Raw genomic sequence first — 17,648 nt, 5'->3', positions numbered from 1 at the left:
CACAGACTGAAACAGGCTCCAGGCTCTGAGCTGGCAGTCAGCACAGAGCCTGACGCGGGGCTTGAACCCACGAACCGCGAGATCATGACCTAAGCGAAAGTCGGACACTTAACCGACTAAGCCACCCAGGTGCCCCTGCTTCCCCTTGTACTCTTGTGTCATGGAGATAGATGGCTTCTTTCCTTAAACCTCATGAGCTAGCCTCTGCTGGCTTCAAACGTTTCTTCGGCCGCTTCCTCACTTCTTTCAGCCTTCATAGAATTGGAGAGTCAGGGCCTTGTTCTGACTTAGGCTTTGGCTTACAGGGTGCTGTGGCCGATTTGATCTGTCCAGACTACTAAAACGTTCTCCCTGTGGACAATAAGACTGTTTGACTTTGTTGTCTTTCGTGAGTTCATTAGAGTTGCACTTTTCATTTCCTTCAAGAAATTTTTCTTTGCGTTTGCTACTTGGCTGACTGCTTGATGCAGGAGGCCCAGCTTTCAGCCTATCTCAGTTTTTGACATGGCTTCTTCACTAAGCTTCATCCTTTCTAGCTTTTGATTTAAAGCGAGAGATGTGAGTCTTTCCTTTCACTCAAATACTTGGAGGCCATTGCACTGTTACTAATTGGCCTCATTTCAACGTGTTGTTTCTGGGGGAAAAGGGAGGCCAATTGGCGGGGAGTCAAAGCACTCATGACATTGATCTGTTAGGTGCGCTGTCTTATGGGTGTGGTTCGTGGCATCCCAGAACAATGGCCATGGTAACATCAAGGATTACTGGTCACAGATCACCACAGTAATAATAAGAGTTTGAAATACGGCAAGAAGTACCAAAATGTGACGCAGACACATGAAGTGAGCAAATGCAGTTGGAAACTTGGCACCAATAAACTTGCTCAAAGCAAGGTTGCCACAGACTTTGAGTTGGTCAAAAACACAGTATCTGCAAAGCACAATAAAGTGAAGCTCAATAAAATATGCTGTGCTTGCATTGAGGTCTTTTTGAAGAGTGAATTCTGCTTGCTTAGAAGATACCTCTGAAGTCTAGGTGGTTGGGTTTTACATATACTGCCAGTCTGAATTACTATTAGCATTTGAATCTGCTGTCTTTGGTTTTTACTGTATTGCTGTCATTCATCTGATACTTATACTTACTAATGAAGGACCGACTGGAACAGACAGCTGGTCAAATCTGAGTCCAGAGGCCTAGGGTTTGTTGGTCTAGAGTTGTTGGCCACAGAGAGTGTTTTGACATTGAGACTTTTAGATAAGCAACTTAAACTTCTTGGAATGGGTGCTGACATTCTTTTTCTTTTTTTTCTTTTTTTTTAATGTTTTATTTATTTCTGAGAGAGAGACAGCGTGAGCAGGGGAGAGTCAGAGAGAGAGGGAGACACAGCATCTGAACCAGGCTCCAGGCTCTGAGCTGTCAGCCCTGAGCCTGACACAGGGCTTGAACCCATGAACCGTTAGATCATGACCTAAGCCAAAGTCGGATGCTTAACTGACTGAGCCACCCAGGCACCCTGGTGCTGACATTCTTTACAATAGGAAACTATCTTAAAGCCCCATTTGATGGGCTAAATTGTGAAACATGTATCTATATCATTAAGGTATTTTATGAAGTCATTTTAAGGAGCGTATGTATCATTCTTAGATATTGGAACTGCTGTTTTAAATGTTTGCTCATATATTACTGGCTTCTTTTATTTTTTGATAGCCTCAAAATATCTCGTATCACCTGAACACTTTGATATATTAGGAAGCTTTATAGTTGAGCAATAATAAAAAAGTTTTAAGAACTAAGAAGGCGTAACTGACCTGTGTACAGTCACAGGGTTCCCCTAACTTCTTTGAACTTTGTGCTGTGTCGCTGTCAGATCTGACATCACATCTTCTCGGTCCCTCCATCGTCCAGGCCACACAGCCCTTGTCGTAATCTTGCTTCGCTCTCTAGGGCATCTAGAGCTGCTCATTAGAGAGTAACAGACTTACATGATGTGAGCGATTTGAACCTTTGATGATGTGTTTAGCTACCTTCCCCTACGCTTAATAAATATGACTCCTGATTACATGATCCCTTGGGAATTGTGAAGTAAGAATGGATAATTCCTTCATTTTTTTTTCAAATGGAATGTGATCCCTTTGTCTTACATAGCCCATGTAATAAATAATTACTGGTAGTCTGTCATTTACAAAAGAAATGACAAAGACCTGCTGGGTCCTGAAAAGTAAGGGCTGGGGGCTGGTTTCGGACCTGGGTTCGGATCCCAATCCCACAGCTTCCTGTGAGACCCCATGCGGGTTTCTTGGCTGCTCCAAACTTGTTTCTTCATCCGCAGGAAGAGAATGAGAGTACCGGCCTCAGAGGACGGGCAGAGGGGTGAAGGAGATCATAGATGTAACTGGAGTACTCAGCTCTGTGCTTAGTACCCATGAGGCATCTACTGTGAGTCACGGGCTCTCTGTAGGCTCTGGGAAAACAACACTGGACAAGACTGGGTGTCCCCCATCAAGATGCTGACTTGCTAGGGGTGAGCCTGGGGGGCTCAGTCAATTAAGCATCCGACTCTTGATTTCGGCTCAGGCTGTGATCTCATGGTTCATGGGATCACGCCCTGTGTCGGGCTGTGTGCTGACAGCACAGAGCCTGCTTGGGATTTTCTCTCCCCCTCCCCTCTGTCCCTACCCTGCTCTTACGCTCGCGCGCATGCTCTCCCTCTCTCTCTCTCTCTCTCTCTTTCTCTCATAAATAAATAAACATTAAAAAAAAAAAAGATAAGGATGTTCTAGTGGAAGTCTCTCTAGCCTGTGAAAATTTACGAGACCACTGTTCTTTGACAGAAGAGTTAGGATGGATGTTATGCAGTTTAGCTTGTTCTGTAAAATTGTGTAGAATGCAAAGTCACAGCATGAAATGTGGTAGATGAACAGGGCAGTATTCTGAACATTGAAAGATTGTGTGCAAGGAGACAAATGGAGTGTTGTCACCCAGATTCCCTGCACGACCTTCTGAGGTAATACCCTTAGAATGTGTGAAACGTCTTTTTTTAATTCTCTTGAACTCCCACTAGAGGGAAGCCTAACCCTATTCCTTTATTGACGTTTACAATCTTAAGGGCTCACTGAGTTTGTACTGTTGCTTGGTTTATTTTAGGTGACCTACTTTGCAAATACTGTTCTCCTCATCCCGAAGAATTTGTGAATTCTTCGATAACGAAGTGCTGTAAGAGAGTGACAGGCATGTACTGAGCTTCTGTCTTTCTTTTGCTCTGACCTAACTTGATAGGTCTCGTTTTGCTTGCTTTGTACAAGTTGAGAGGGCGTCTGGCATAAAGACTGCCGCAGCTGCAAGTGTCGTGTGAACTTAGATTGTTTCCTTGTCCAGGTTGCCTTCTGAGATTAGACCGTTCTAGAGGCACATTAACTCTTTTCAGACACCTTTTCATGCCCCACACAGACCTCATTTGTTCCCTGATGGCTCTTGCAATTTAATGCACTTCTGAAAGTGGCTCGTTGCCACACCATCACTGCTGTATTATCTATCTTCGTACATAAAAGAGTAATGGAAGCATTTGAAAAATCTTTCAAGTCTTTCTAGTACCTGGTCCCTGTGACCTCTGGGTTTGGAACCACAGATTTCCTTTTTCCTCGAGGCTAATACGTTTATTAGAAAAGTACTCATTAAGTGTGAAATAATTTGAGTGTGCCGGCCCGTCCTTCTTGTATCAGTGGTTATGCCGCAGATAAGACGTATTTGGGACAAATGGCATGAAGGAAAATTCTAAACAGACTCGCTCTTCCTCTGGGACCGTGTCCTCACAAACGATTAGTGAGGCCCTTTCCTGCACAGCTGTCTGGCCTTCCCGCACGGCTTTTCACGGGAACACTCCGCCTGTCTTTCTCACTTGTCACCAAATGAGACACAGGCTATCGTTACAGCGAGCAAAACAGCCAAGTCTGAGCTTCCCGTCAAGGTATGTTCGTGGCCGTGGAAGCCTGCTAGTGCTTTTAGGTACCTGCGTGCTGCGTGTGGTTCATCCCGTGATGGGAAAGGAGAAGCTTGTGACAGGGGCGTTCGACTTCAGCCATTGAGGTGTAGTAGGAGATATTCAGAGGACGTAATTATCACAGGAAGTTTTTAATAGGGAAGAAAAATGTATTTTTGTCCATACAGTGGGTCTGTGTTTGGTTACTGATTTCAGGCCTGTTAAGAATTAACGTGGAAATTTTCCATTGCTTCTACAGCTTTAGCTCACTGATTTGGGCCTGTGTGACATACCAGTAACAAAGTATCGTCATGTTGTCTAATGTTTTCTAAGTCCTCTGCCCAAGTTGAACTTACTCTTTCACAAAATTTAGCATAACCTTCTGATATTTAAGGTAGATGAATATGAGTCAGGCATTTGCTTTTTTGGTTAGTATTTTATGCTTTAGTGGGATAGAATCATTCTTAGTTGAATCTCCTTATACACGGGATACAAAGGTACAAACATGATTATTACCTTTAAGACCCTCACTGATTGAACCACTGAAGAGAGGATAGTACACAAATGGCTGTATAATATGAGTCAGAATATAAGTTCTGTGTAAAAGTCAAAGATGTGTTGAAGCTCAGAAGAGGGAGAGAGCTGTGCAGCCCAGAGGAGGGGTAGCACCCCCTCATCCCCCACCCTCCAGCCTGAAAAAGCACGGGGTTGGGCAGTGGAGACAAGCAGAGGTATCTCGGGGGCAGGCGGGGTCAGGGAGACAGGAATATGCTCCACCGTCTTGGAGTGATTGATGAGTGCTCCTGAAGGGAAGTGGTGACATTGGAAAAGAGGCTGTGGCCTTGCAGGGGTGGGGTGCGGGGGGTTATAGGTTTCTGAATACTAAGGTAAGAAGTTAAGCTGGATTCTTAAAGTACTCAGGAGCCTTTAACTTTCCAAAGGAGAGAACATAAATATGGATTTGATGGTAGCAGTAAAATGGCCACTGAGTCTCCCGAGTATTTTAGATGTAGATGATTCAGAAGCATAACAGGATGCTGTCCGCCAATTAGGAAGGACATATGGTCTGTCTGTTTCTCAGTATAGCAGTTCCAGGTTGGTACTAAGTCAGTCACGTTTCACTTGGTCGCCATTTTATTAACCCAAGTATGAACTCAGGTAGCAAGTTTCGTATGTATCTAGAAGGGAATTTCTCTCCATGAGAAATTAATTGGCCTGCCTAGGGGTCAAGTCATGTCATTCAGGTTCCCAGCCTCATTAGCTCTATAGCCACCCAACAGAGCTAGACTCTAAACAGAAATTGCCAGCTGTCAAAAACAAAAAAAAGATATATATATATGTGTGTGTGTATATATATATATATATATAGATATAGATCTTTAAATATAGAACGATTATTGATTCCATTACTTATTTTCTTTTTAGCAAAATCATTTGAAATTTAATCCTCCTCACTTATAAGGGATCTTAAGTCTAACACCATGGTTTTGAGTATAATTTATAGTTATTTAAGTTTGCTAGAAAAAAATGAAAGTTTTATTGATTTTTTTTTTTTTTTCTTTTTTTGGTCTGTTAGATCCATAGATGTTTTAACATGATCATTACTGGTCTACAAGATTATTAGTTTTAAATGACAGTTACAACACTTAGCTAATTTTTATACAGCTTTTTTTCTCTGCAGTTTTTATAGTCAATTTTAAGTTACCGTCAAATGCTAAGTTAGGTATACTTTGTATTTATAGTTATTTGTAAGTATACAGTATTTATATACCTTGCCCCATTGGACCCTTCTGACATCTTTGCAAGATGTGAACTGTTAGCCCTTTTTTCACTGATGAGATAGCTCTGCTCATCTGTTAGGAACAGAGCTGGGTTTCCGAGCTGTACTTCAAAGTCCTGCTCCTAACCAGTCCCTTGTAAGCCAAGGATGTCAAAGTAGCGTGCACAGTACTGCAGGAACCAAGTAGCTTAGAGTTAAATGGATTCCATATTAAATTTAATTATTCTAGTTCTTATCACTAATCAAAGTGAAATAGCCTGTTTAAATAATCCTATTAGGTATGATTCCCTTTTAAGACCCTGTCAAGCCAGATATAACAGAATGAGCTGAATACGGCTTCTTCAGTAGTACCAGCTCTGACACTAGGGTCCTTCTGATTTTTCCATTTAGTGTAATAACAAGAAATAATCTAAACAGCAATGACTATAATAACATTATTTTGCCTGTTTCCCCCATGCCACCCCCCCTTGTAAACTCACTATGTACTGCTCAAATCATTATTAAAAATCTTAGATTTAACTCCTCATGATTGACACTTTGATTTGCATTGTTGTTCAAGGTTAGGCTTCCCATAATCATACGCATTAACAGTCCGGTAGCCCCTGAAGGTAGATTCAGCACTGTTACCAACTGCGTTACCTTCAGTCCTTTGCACACTTCCCAGTGGCTTACAATTTATCAATATAAGTCAGAACCTAAAATGTCTTTGAGGAGGAATGCTGAACTGTCATCACATTCGTACTTTTCAGTAAAATTTTATTTTCCCCCCAAATCCGTGTCTTTAAGCCCTAGGCCCTACCAAATAGAAGAGGAAGGAGGTTTTATAGATAGCATAGCTATTTAGTCAGATCTTTGGATCAGAGATTAATGACACAAACAGGCCAGAATTTGCATCTTAATAAACCTAGAACTGCAGGTTGAATTTGAGGAGTTTGCTCCCAACCCAGATGCTGAAGAAGCTAATTTGGAAAGTCATGTGGAAATCTCTCGGCCCCGTGAAGGAATTAGATGCACCGTGATTGCAAGGGCACAGCCAGCTTGCTCCTTGGCTGCTGCGCCTTCCCTTCCCCACTGGGGGGCCGTGACTTCCAGATCTGCGAATGGGCTCCTGCTGGACCTTTCCTCACTCTCCCTCCTCTGCGTTAGATGCCGCTCGTTGGAGGGCCCCGAGCACTGCATGCCTCGCTGTGACAGCCTGTGTTGTCTCTGAAACACGCGTCCCCTCTACTTCAAGCTGACGGGCACGAGGACTCTCTTTTTCATCTTTGTACCCCCGTATCTGGCACACATGGTGTTTGGCAAATGCCCACAGTGCTGTTTGTGTGCTAGAATCTTGGGCCTCTGAGGCTTGCCTGCTGTCTGAGAGGCCGGCCGATTCTCCCTTCTACAGCGGCGAAGTCTTGGTTCACTTGCCCCCCACTCCCCCCATCAATTAAAAATGATTGTTGTGTCAGAAAGACTCGGTTTTGATTCCCGACTGCCCTTCAGTAGCTAGGTGACCTTGCGCCAGGCAGTGGATTAACTTCTGCAGCCTTTGGTCTTGAATCTTTTAAATGAAGGATTTGACTGCATGATCTCCATGTGCCGGTAAAGCGGCAGAGACCGGTGGACTGGTGGGCAGAGCTGTCTCTTCCCCACCGCCCGTGACCCGGGCTCACTGAGTGACCGCACCTTCTCTGCAGTGACTTGTGAAGATTGACGTATGTCATTTGCCAAGGCAAAACAGTGCTCTGCTCAAGTAACTTAGAGCCTCAAATTTTAAATTATGTCTGGTATAACGTGTGTTAATTATAATTTGCTATGTTCTCATTTGAAAATTGATGATTCACATGCGGTATATGGGATCGTTAGGATATCGCATTAGATTAATCACAATGCTCTGTTTCCTCATCATCCTGGTTAATAGCATATGTAAAATATTTTGGAAAATTACACCTTGAAGATGTTTGAAATATAGGAAGGAGCTCAAAATAATTTGGAGTATATTTTAAAGTTGGTCAGTGTATTTTATTTTGCTTCAAGAAAGCTTAATAAAGAATATTAAATAAATGCAAACCAATTTTGACTTTTAACTTTTGGTCATTTTTTTCTTTTCTCCATGATCGAGGATTCTGATTTTTTATGTTTATTTTTGTTTCTTTGTTTTTGTTTTTTCCCTTTGGACCTTATGTACTTTCAGCTCATTTAGAGGCTAGCTTTGAGGAAGTAGAAAACCACCTGCTGAATCTGGAGGATTTATGTGGACAGTGTGAATTAGAAAGATACAAACATATGCAGTCCCGACAATTGGAAAATTACAAGAAAAAGAAGAGGTGAGTTTGAAAAATGGGTTTCAACAGTATTCATTTTACGTGCTGTTCTGTATAAGTTTGGGCTCATGAAAGACGAAGGTTGAAACACGTAAAGCTCATTAACAAGCTTTCCAGAACATGCCATAGACATACATATGTATTTTGGTTCCTCTGTCTGTTGCCATTTTACAGAGATGAGCTCTGTAAAGCCAAGGATAAAGTGATTGGGGTGCCTAGGTGGCTCAGCCGGTTAAGTGGCCAACTCTTGATTTCGGCTCAGGTCATGGTCTTATGGATTCTTGAGTTTGAGGCCTGCATGGGGTTCTGCCCTGACGTTGCACGGAGCCTGCCTCAGATCCTGTCTCCCTCTCTCTGCCCCTCCCACCTCAAAAATAATAAATAAACATTAAAAACATTAAAAAGGTAGAGGGGAGCAGAGCAACAAGCAAAGGTTTCCCAGAAAGCAGGAGCCCTGACCTCATTTTCTCCCAGTGGCATATCCGGAACTGCCTTTTTTTCCTTTTCTTTCTTTTCCCCTCCTTTATTATTAGAGCAGGAAGAAAAGGGATCAGAGCCCAGGCTGTGGAAAGAGGCTCATTGGGTTTGAATCTCAGCTTTGTCACATTCTGGCTGTGAGACCTGAAGCAAGTTATTTGATCTCCGTGTCTCCAGCTTCTAGCGAGGATAATAATGTACCAGCTTCGTTGGGTTCTTGTGAGGATTAAATGAGATAGTAGTTATCAAGTGCAGAAAGTGCTCTGTAAGCATTAGTTATAATCAGGATTGTTGTCATTGGGCTGATGTGAACTGGACACAGGAGAGAAGCCCCAGGGTGACAGCGTGTGGCACCTGCTGCAGCGTCCCCTGCAGTGCCACCTGGGGCGGGGCTGGAAGGTCCATGGGGAGTCCACGGTAGAGTGCCCGAGATAGCCTGCCATCTGCCCCACGCAGAGCAGGGAGGGGGCTTTGTGGGGGGGGTTGCGATAGGCACAGGGAGGCAGAGGTCATGGGGTTGGAGCTGGGCTTAGGTCAAAGAGCAGACGTGGAGGGCGAGGAGGAAAGGTAGGTTGGGCAGAGCACCCTATGATTTTAAGATTATTGATAAATGGAGTACTTCTGGATCTAGGCTGTGGCGATATAGGAGGAGTGGGTTGTTGACACGCAGCAGGTGCTGGTCACCGGAGTGCGTCATATGCATAATACGTAGATATCGTAGATTGTCGCACTGCTCTCATGGTTCTCTAGAATAATGCCAAGCAGTGGCGCAGAGATGAAAACTGAGTATTCGGAGATTTTCAGTCAGGATCTTGTACTCCTAGGGATGGGACTTAAGTGTTATTGAGCCGGAAGAATCATGTGTGTAGTGTTTAAAATGGAGACTCCTGACTCCATCATTGGACCATCCCAGTGCCAAAGGGCATTCCAGCAGCTTTGCTGTGAACAAGCATTCCAGATGATTCTGATACGGGCAGTTCAGGGAGAGTCCTTTTGAGAGACAACCAGGTGGGGATGGGCTTGGGTTGTGTGCAGGCTCTAAATGGATGAGCTTCAAAAGGAGCTCCAAGGGGGCCGTGGATAAATTGTTTGCAGACGTTTGTAAGTGTATGAACTTTTCTGGAGGTGCGTTCTGTAAATTGCATTTGCCAACTTAGATTACCAGAGTGAAGGTGGTAGCATTAAATATGGCCTCCTTGTCAGAGAAGGGACTTTTGAATGAGTGGGTGAGCACTGGGACCCAGGGGGTTTCAGACCGAAGCACGGGGGACAGGAGAGAGGAAGAACTTGCCCTCAAGAACAACAGAGCAGAGTTAGACATGGTTCAGCGCATCTGCAGTTTTATATGGAAAAGTAGGGAAATATTCTGTTATGAAGATGTTAATTGTATAAATTAAGTTTATTTATAACATAAGTTTCAAAGAGCATAGTAGGAAGGCTTTGAATTTTGATGCAGGAAGATGGTCAGCTTGGGTGCAGGTCATGTGATCCTAGGAGTTACATGGCTTCCCCATGTGTAAAATGGGGGAAATAATTGGACAGTACGGGGTTGTTTTAAGGAGTCCGTTGGTATGGTGCTTACAGTAACGCCCGGCATGTGACGAGTGCCAAGTCAGGCGGCCGGCACTGGCTGGCTTGTATGAGTACTTGTACAACTGTGAATAGATGGGTAGTCCATATTTTTATGCCAGTTATGTCTCTCAGCTAGTTGAACACAAAAGTTATATGAGTATTGTGGGTTTTTTAATCCATATGCGTTAAGTTTGATTATTTGAAACGTGCTATGTGATACTTTAATATGTAAAGTTAAATTTCAGGTTTTCATCAGTTGTGATTAGATAGAAAAAAGTAGTACGCTTTGGAACTATGATATTTTATATCTTTTCTTCACTTTCACCAAGTGACTCAAGTGTATTTTGATTAATGCATTATAACATGTTATAAAATGAAAATTAACTTTAGTGCTTTGCAGAGTGACATTGCCTGTAATTTAAGTGAAAGCCAAAGTGCCCTGAATGCGTACATGTCACGTAATTTAAACGACAGAGTATTTGTCTTTCTAGAGGTTGAATTGTGTAGTATGTAGTAGGAATAGGGTGAAAGGACCCAAGTCCTGACTTCCGTCGGTTACCAGCTTGGGCCCAAGCCAGTCTTTCCTTTGTGTGTTGTCCTGTAGTAAAGCTTTCCTTAATCTGGAACCTTCTTGACTAACATTTGAAAGACTTCTAAACAAAAATGACATCTTTTTAATGAACTTAGGTGTGATAAACAGATTCATTGGTAAGTGCCTGTTACTCTGAAATACATAAGAAAAAATAGCGTGCCTGTTGAGGACTCGAATTTATAATCAGTGGCTTGAAATCTACAGGGAAAATAATGGTAAATATTTAATACTCTGACAGGCCGAATTTTTGAAACTTAGAAAGTTTACTTTCTATTTCTCAAGGACAGCATTAAGTTAATGTAAAATGTCTTAACAGTCTTAAACCTAAGTGTTTTGGTGAGAAATCTCAAAGATGAGAAGTTTAACTTTGAGTTTCCAAGACTTTGTCTAAAAAAGATTATATATACAGATATTTGTTAATACTTAATAGCATCTTTATAAAATATTTACTAATGCCGAAGTAATTTGTATCTAAATGTCTAGTGACAGTGCCTTGTGATTTAAAGTCTTTTTTTTTAATCCTGAAAGGATGATTACTATGGCTTTAATTCAAGATTATTAACAGAAATGCAGTTTGTTTTGGTGATTGTGAAAAGTTCTTGAAGACCTAAGCTTGAATTTCTTCTCTGCTTTTTGCTGCCTGTACGACCTTTTGCACATGACCCATCTTTGGCTTTCCTATCTGCAAAGTAGAGATAATGATCCTTTCTTGCAGGGTTCTGGAAGATAAGAGACAGTTTTGTTTTGTCTTAAGGGTCAAATAAAAGCCTTCCACATTTAACTCACAGAATCACTCATAATTCTCTGTGATTTAGAGAGTTAACTCTCTAAATAGTGGAAATATTGGGTATGAACCATTGCTTAATGCTATGTATAAACTAATCTTTCTGAAGCTTTTAACCTATTTGAATCAGCATAGAAAAGGATGAAGTCTTTTTTTCGAAGAAAATTTTTTGAAGCAATATATGTAGTCAAGCTACACACACACACACACACACACATATGTATACCTATATATATATATAGTTGATCAATACTTGGTTGTAGGATAAGTAATGTGTTTGGATTGACAACATTGAGAAAGTAAAGCATTTTTATTCAGTCAAAATTCAGATTGATCAAAACTGTCTTTTAACTGTGTACAACATTTATTATTCGGAGATATTTTATTTATATTTCAGCTTCTTTCTTGGTTACACCTATTCAGTCTTGAGGTATCAGAACTGGGAATGTGATGAAGGCTGCTCTGATGACCCCAGAGTAGTTGAGATTGACACACAACTTTGTTTAACACGAGGGGTTGAACACCGTTACTTATTCTCACTGTAGCTTTACAAAAACTTTACTTTGTAAAGTCATAATTCAAAAGAACAGAAAGACTGTAAGAGGAAATGGCGATAGATGAGAGATGTTGTCAACCTTTTGGAAGATGGAAGGTAAATGATGAGCAGTGGCTGACAGTGGGGCAGAGAAGGGTATAGAGGGGCTCAGGTGTGAAGCATCTGGTGTGCCCCATGGGATTCTAGAAAGGCTCATGAAGTGAAGGCACCGTGTGTCGGAAGTACACATATGGGGAGGATACTCCTGACCCTCTCCTCAGCCTCATGATTACCCCAGCCCCAGCTCATCAAGCCACATGACGCTGTACCTGAGGGGCCCCACACTTAAGAATCTAGACACGTTTGAGGGCAGGCAGAGGTTTTGCTACAGTTGACCCTTTAAACAACATGGTGATCAGGGGTGCCAACCCCCCACACAGTTGAATACCCAGGTATAAGTTTTGACTCCCCCAAAACTTAACTGCTAGTAGCTTACTGTTGACCAGAACCCTTAACTGATCACGTAAACAGTTGATTAACACACATTTTTTATGTTACACGTATTATTAGTATTCTTAGGTGAACACGTGGTAAGCGGGGGAGGGCAAAGGGAAGGGAAGAGAGAGAGAATCCCAAGCAGGCTCCTCTCCCAGCTTGGAACCTGAAATGGGGGCTCCATCCCAGGAACTATGGCATCATGACCTGAGGCGAAATCGAGAGTCCAACACTTAACTAGCTGAGCCCCCGGGCGCCCCTGTTTATGGGTATTCTATGTCGTATTCTTATAATAAAGTAGATGATGGAAAAAAAATGTTATTAAGAAAGTCATAAGGGGGGGCACCTGAGTGGCTCAGTCGATTAAGGAACCCCTCTTACTTTCGGCTCAGGGCATGATCTCACAGTTCGGGAGATCTGGCCCCGCCACCTCGGGCTCAGAGCTGGGCGTGGAACCTGCTTACGATTTCTCTGTCTCCCCCTCCCACTGCCTCTCCTCCTGCTCATGCTCGCGCACTCTCTCTCAAAATAAAGAAATATTTTTTAAAAAGTCATAAGGAAGAGACATTTACAGTTCTATACTGTATTTATTTTAAAAAATCTGCGTCTAAGTGGATGTGTGCCACTCAGATCTGGGTTGTGTAATGGTCAACTGAATTTTGAAAACAGTGGGGTTAAGTGAATGTCCGCAGAGCAGACGGTAAGGCTGTGTAGGCCTCTTTCCTCAGTGGCTCCCTGAGCTCTGGCAACCCGACTCCTGTCCGCTGTGCAGATCATTGGAGGCCTCATCTGAGAGACTGACCAGCCCAAGAGGAAAGACCTGCCCGTGTAGATGTTTGGGGGCATGCCCTGATGAAACAGTGGGGTCCACACCCTGCGCCCTCCGGTGCTGAGCTCCACACTTGTGTTCGTGACTTTGTCGTGCCTCACTCTTAAGCATGAATGGACAGCTGAGGAATAGTATCCAAATGAGGAAAGCTTCCAGAGTGAAAGAGGGCAAAATAAATAGGAAATAAACGAATAATAGTGTATAATGCCTTGTAAGAGACCATTTTGCATTTATGAGACATGAACAGGATGCTACAGAAAAGGAATAATTAGCAAGAAAGAGCTCTTAGAAATACTGTATATGATAGCAGAAATACAGAATGTCAGTTAAAGCATTGAGAGATAATGTTCAGCTTCTGTGTAAGAGATTAGAAAAACAGGAAAAGCTGGGCGCCTGGGTGGCTCAGGTGGCTAAGCATCTGACAATAGCTCAGGTCATGCTGTCATGGTTTGTGAGTTCAAGCCTCGCATCGGGCTCTGTGCTGTCAGCGTGGATCCCACTTTGAGTCCTCCATCCCCACTTTCTGCCCCTCCTCCACTTGTGTTCTCCCTCTCTCTCTCAAAAATAAGTGAATTTAAAAAAATTTAAAAATTCAGCAAGATTGAGGTGCCGGGTGGCTCATTTGGTTAAGCTCCAACTTTGGCTCAGGTCATGATCTAGCAGTCTGTGAGTTCAAACCCCATGTCGGGCTCCGTACTGACAGCTCAGAGCCTCGAGCCTGCTTTGGATTCTGTGTCTCCCTCTTTCTCTGCCCCTCCCCTGCTCATACTCTCTCTCTCTCTCAAAAATAAATAAACATTAAAAAAATAAAAATACAGCTAGGAAAGAGAAGAATGTTGAGAAAATAGGAGAATTAATTCCCGAATCTCATATCTGACTACTAGAAGCTTCAGAAAGAAAGAGGGAAAAAAGGCAAATTTATTAAAGAACTAATACAGCACAGTTGTTGGGAACTGAAGGGTATGAACAAGTATGAAAGGGCCCACGAAGTACCTGACGATGTGAGTAGAAAAAGATTATTGTCAATACACATTCTTCTAAATTTCACTACACTAGGAATAGAGGTCATAAAAGCCTTCAGAAAAGTCTTAGTACTAAGGTTCAGGAATCAAAAGGAACTCCAGCTTTTCAGTAGCACTACCAGAACTGGAAAATGATGTTCACTTCACACTTACTTAGCAACATTAGTGCAAGGAAATGGGCCTTTCCAGGCAGACAGGGACTCAGATTTCGCTCACGCACACCCTGTGTCAGGAAACGCAGGAGGACCTCCACCAGCCAGGGAGTATACCAAGGAGAAGGAGGAACGGTCACAGAAGAGGGGTGACTTGCAGTTGAGGATCCATCCAGGTGAGAAGAGAAACTAAGGGAATGCCTAGGGGGATGGCGAAGAGAAATTTTAACAGGCCTGCTGAGCAATCCAGACTGAAGACGGAAACCTTCTGGAAGATTCCAAGAGCAATGTTCCCAAGGGGGGGGAAACACTAAACCAATAGTTTGTCTGATGTGCTTGAACATATTGAGAATTTTATAAGCTCCGATGGTGTGTTTGGTGATGAGTTAGTGATAGGTGTGATTTTAAAATGGGGTAAACAAGGCAACTATTAACACGAAGGGAAAACACAGTTTTAGAAGAAAAGAAGTAAAACACTGCATGACTCAGTTATAAACAGTATTTATAGAACTCCGTAGTAACCAACGTGGGGGCAAACCAGAATTGTGATCTAGCTTATTGAAAAGATGGGGGAGAAGCCGGCCATGTTTGCAGGGTCCGCGGAAAGGATTTAAGAGAGCTGATCCTCGTCTTCCACAGCAGATCAATAAGTAGCGTTTCAAATAGAAAAAAAAAAAAGTACCAGTGTTGCTGTATTATTGAGAAATAATGGAGGAAAATACCAGAAGGAATAGCTGCAAGAATGGAATGTGGCCGCTTGTGAAAAGCAGGACAGAAAGATAGGAGAGAGTGGGGGCAGGGAACTCGGATCTTCATTGTAACTGAAGCCTGCGGGCCCCGTTTGACATAAGGAATTTACGTGCAGTATTTTGATAAATATAAAAATTCAGAAACAGTCTGGACTGAGAAGATACCGCTGACGACACACTCTATGATCAGTGAGTCCCAGAAACACTTTGTTCCATGTTGGCCGTATGGTGCCGTGTGCCACATGTCAGTGCTACTGGGAATTCCCATGGTAGAGAAATGTGCTTGACTCAGCACCTCACAGCTTGCTGGTCCACAAACCAATTTGTGTGTAATACAAACTAAAATTCTGCGACTTGGTGTTTTTCTATATTATATAACACCATTTGAGACATTTTCAGATACTCTCCCGCCCAAATTAAAGTTATCTGATCCACAGGGAAGAGTTTCTTAAAAATAAACCTCCTTCCGGGGCCCTTGGGTGGCTCAGTGGGTTAAGTGTTGGTCTCTTGATTTTGGGTCGGGTCACAGTGTCATGGTTCATGGGTTCAAGCCCTGCATCAGGCTCTGAGCTGACAGTGGGAGCCTGCTTGGGATTCTCTCCCTCTCTCTCTCAGCCCTTGCCCGCTCACATGCACGCGCCTCTCTCTCTGTCTCAAAATAAACATAATTAAAAAAAGAACCATCCTTTTTTTTTTTTTTTAACAAGATGCCCTACAACCTAAACTAATGACTTCTCTTGTTCAAAAGAAGATAATGTATGATACAAAAGATTGGTTATACAGTGTGAGTGTGTTTAAATTGTCTGCATGCTTTGCAGATTTCCAGAAAGTCCGGGGTACACAACTGGTTGTGCTGGGGAGAACAGGGGTGAAGGATCACTTCTCACATGCCTCCAGTGCCGCCCGCCTCTGCAGTAGGCTCTGGTGCATTTTGTCACTCAGCTTATGTCTTAGGTCAGAGCCCGTGGAGTGGGCAGGGCAGCAAAGATTGGCGCTGAGAAGGAAACTGAGGTCCAGGCAATCACCTGGCTGCTTGGGGGCCAGCCTCAGAGCCAAGGTCTCCAGTCTCCTCGAACTTATCTTTTTTTTTTTTTTTTTTCTTTTAAGTCAGAACAAACTCAGTCCCAGGTGTTGATATCAGTGCATCTGTAGTTGAGAATGGAGAGGGGCTATTTTGTCATACATTTGACGTGCCTTCCCGGCACAGAATAGATTCCCGTCCCGTGTAAGGGGAGGACACACCCTGTTCCCAGCAGTAATGGTGGCTTGCTGTGGCAGGGATTGTCACCGTGAGCAAGGGGACGCATACCGCTTTAGAGCACTCCTACGGAAGCTCCCTTAGCTCTTGTCTACCCTTGAAAAACATCTGATGGTTTAACGCAGGTATTTCTGCTATAAAGAAGGACATCGTTCTTCAGCTGGTTATCTAATGAGAGCGACATACAAGGAACAATATACATATCATAGAAAATACCCGTAAATAGCTTTTCTAATAACTTTTGCATACAAACTGATACTACTGTATCAGTAGGGCCTTGAGAAGTAGTAAAACAGTTCATAGAGGACAGGATGCGGGTATAGGCAGAAGACAGGTACCAATAGCAGTGGCCGAGTTGTCAGACAATTCAGAAGATGCCTTAGCCGTACACCCCTACCCATGGATGCCTTGCAGTAGGAAGTATCAACAAGTAAGAGTTAATGTTTTGTTTTTGTTTTCCTTTTTTTTACTTGAGTGGAGTTGACAAGAGTTAGTATTTTGTGTGTGAGGCAAAACAAAGAACTTAAAACCATTTACCCGCGTTCGTCTTGCTGCCAGTTACAAAGACGGACTTGAGATTTGGTAGTCAGCTTCCATTTGGGGGTCAGGGTTAAGTGACAAATGTGTAATAAAGTGTAAGTTCTGATGATTCTGTGGGATTGGAAGAAACTGGGACCTGAAGAAGAAGAAGGCAGAAGGCAGCCATGTAGGATCTGGGATTACACAGTGCCAAGCAGACGGAACAGTAGGGACCAGAACACCTGAATCGTGAACAGTAGGTAAGTTTAGGTAAATGAGAAAGTGGAGCTAAAAACAACTGTGGAATCTCAGCCTTCTGAATTTTTTATCTTTCCAGCACCACCATAATATTCTTCCGAATGCTTACTGAAATTCTTTCATAATAATAATCCTTAAAACTCATACACAAGTGCATAATTTTATTAAAATATTTCTTATTTCTGGGGTACCTGGCTGGCTCAGTCGGTTAAGTGTCCAACTTTGGCTCAGGTCATGATCTCACGGTTCGTGGGTTCAAGTACCGTGTTGGCTCTGTGCTGACAGCTCAGAGCCTGGAGCCTGCTTCAGATTTTGTGTCTCCCTCTCTCTCTGCTCCTTCCCTG

At 42.9% G+C, this 17,648-nt stretch overlaps 1 protein-coding gene across 3 annotated transcripts in view; it reads left to right on the top strand.

Annotated features, from left to right (window-relative positions):
• Positions 1 to 17,648, top strand: part of DTNBP1 (dystrobrevin binding protein 1) — a 127,338-nt gene that overhangs the window by 34,635 nt on the left and 75,055 nt on the right. The window contains exons 6-7 of one of the 3 annotated variants that reach the window (XM_039251499.1): positions 3,142 to 3,225; positions 7,933 to 8,065. The exons of 1 other annotated variant lie outside the window; for it this stretch is intronic. In XM_039251499.1, the coding sequence (XP_039107430.1) occupies positions 3,142 to 3,225; positions 7,933 to 8,065 (217 nt within the window). The remainder of the gene's footprint in view (positions 1 to 3,141; positions 3,226 to 7,932; positions 8,066 to 17,648) is intronic. One more of the 3 variants, XM_039251500.1, reaches the window with a different exon arrangement.

Source organism: Hyaena hyaena, unplaced genomic scaffold, assembly GCF_003009895.1.
Source record: "Hyaena hyaena isolate Hyena2069 unplaced genomic scaffold, ASM300989v1 scaffold_389, whole genome shotgun sequence".
Taxonomy (NCBI): domain Eukaryota; kingdom Metazoa; phylum Chordata; class Mammalia; order Carnivora; family Hyaenidae; genus Hyaena; species Hyaena hyaena.
The sequence above is the reverse complement of the archived record's forward strand: the minus strand, read 5'-3'. Positions and strand labels throughout refer to the sequence as shown.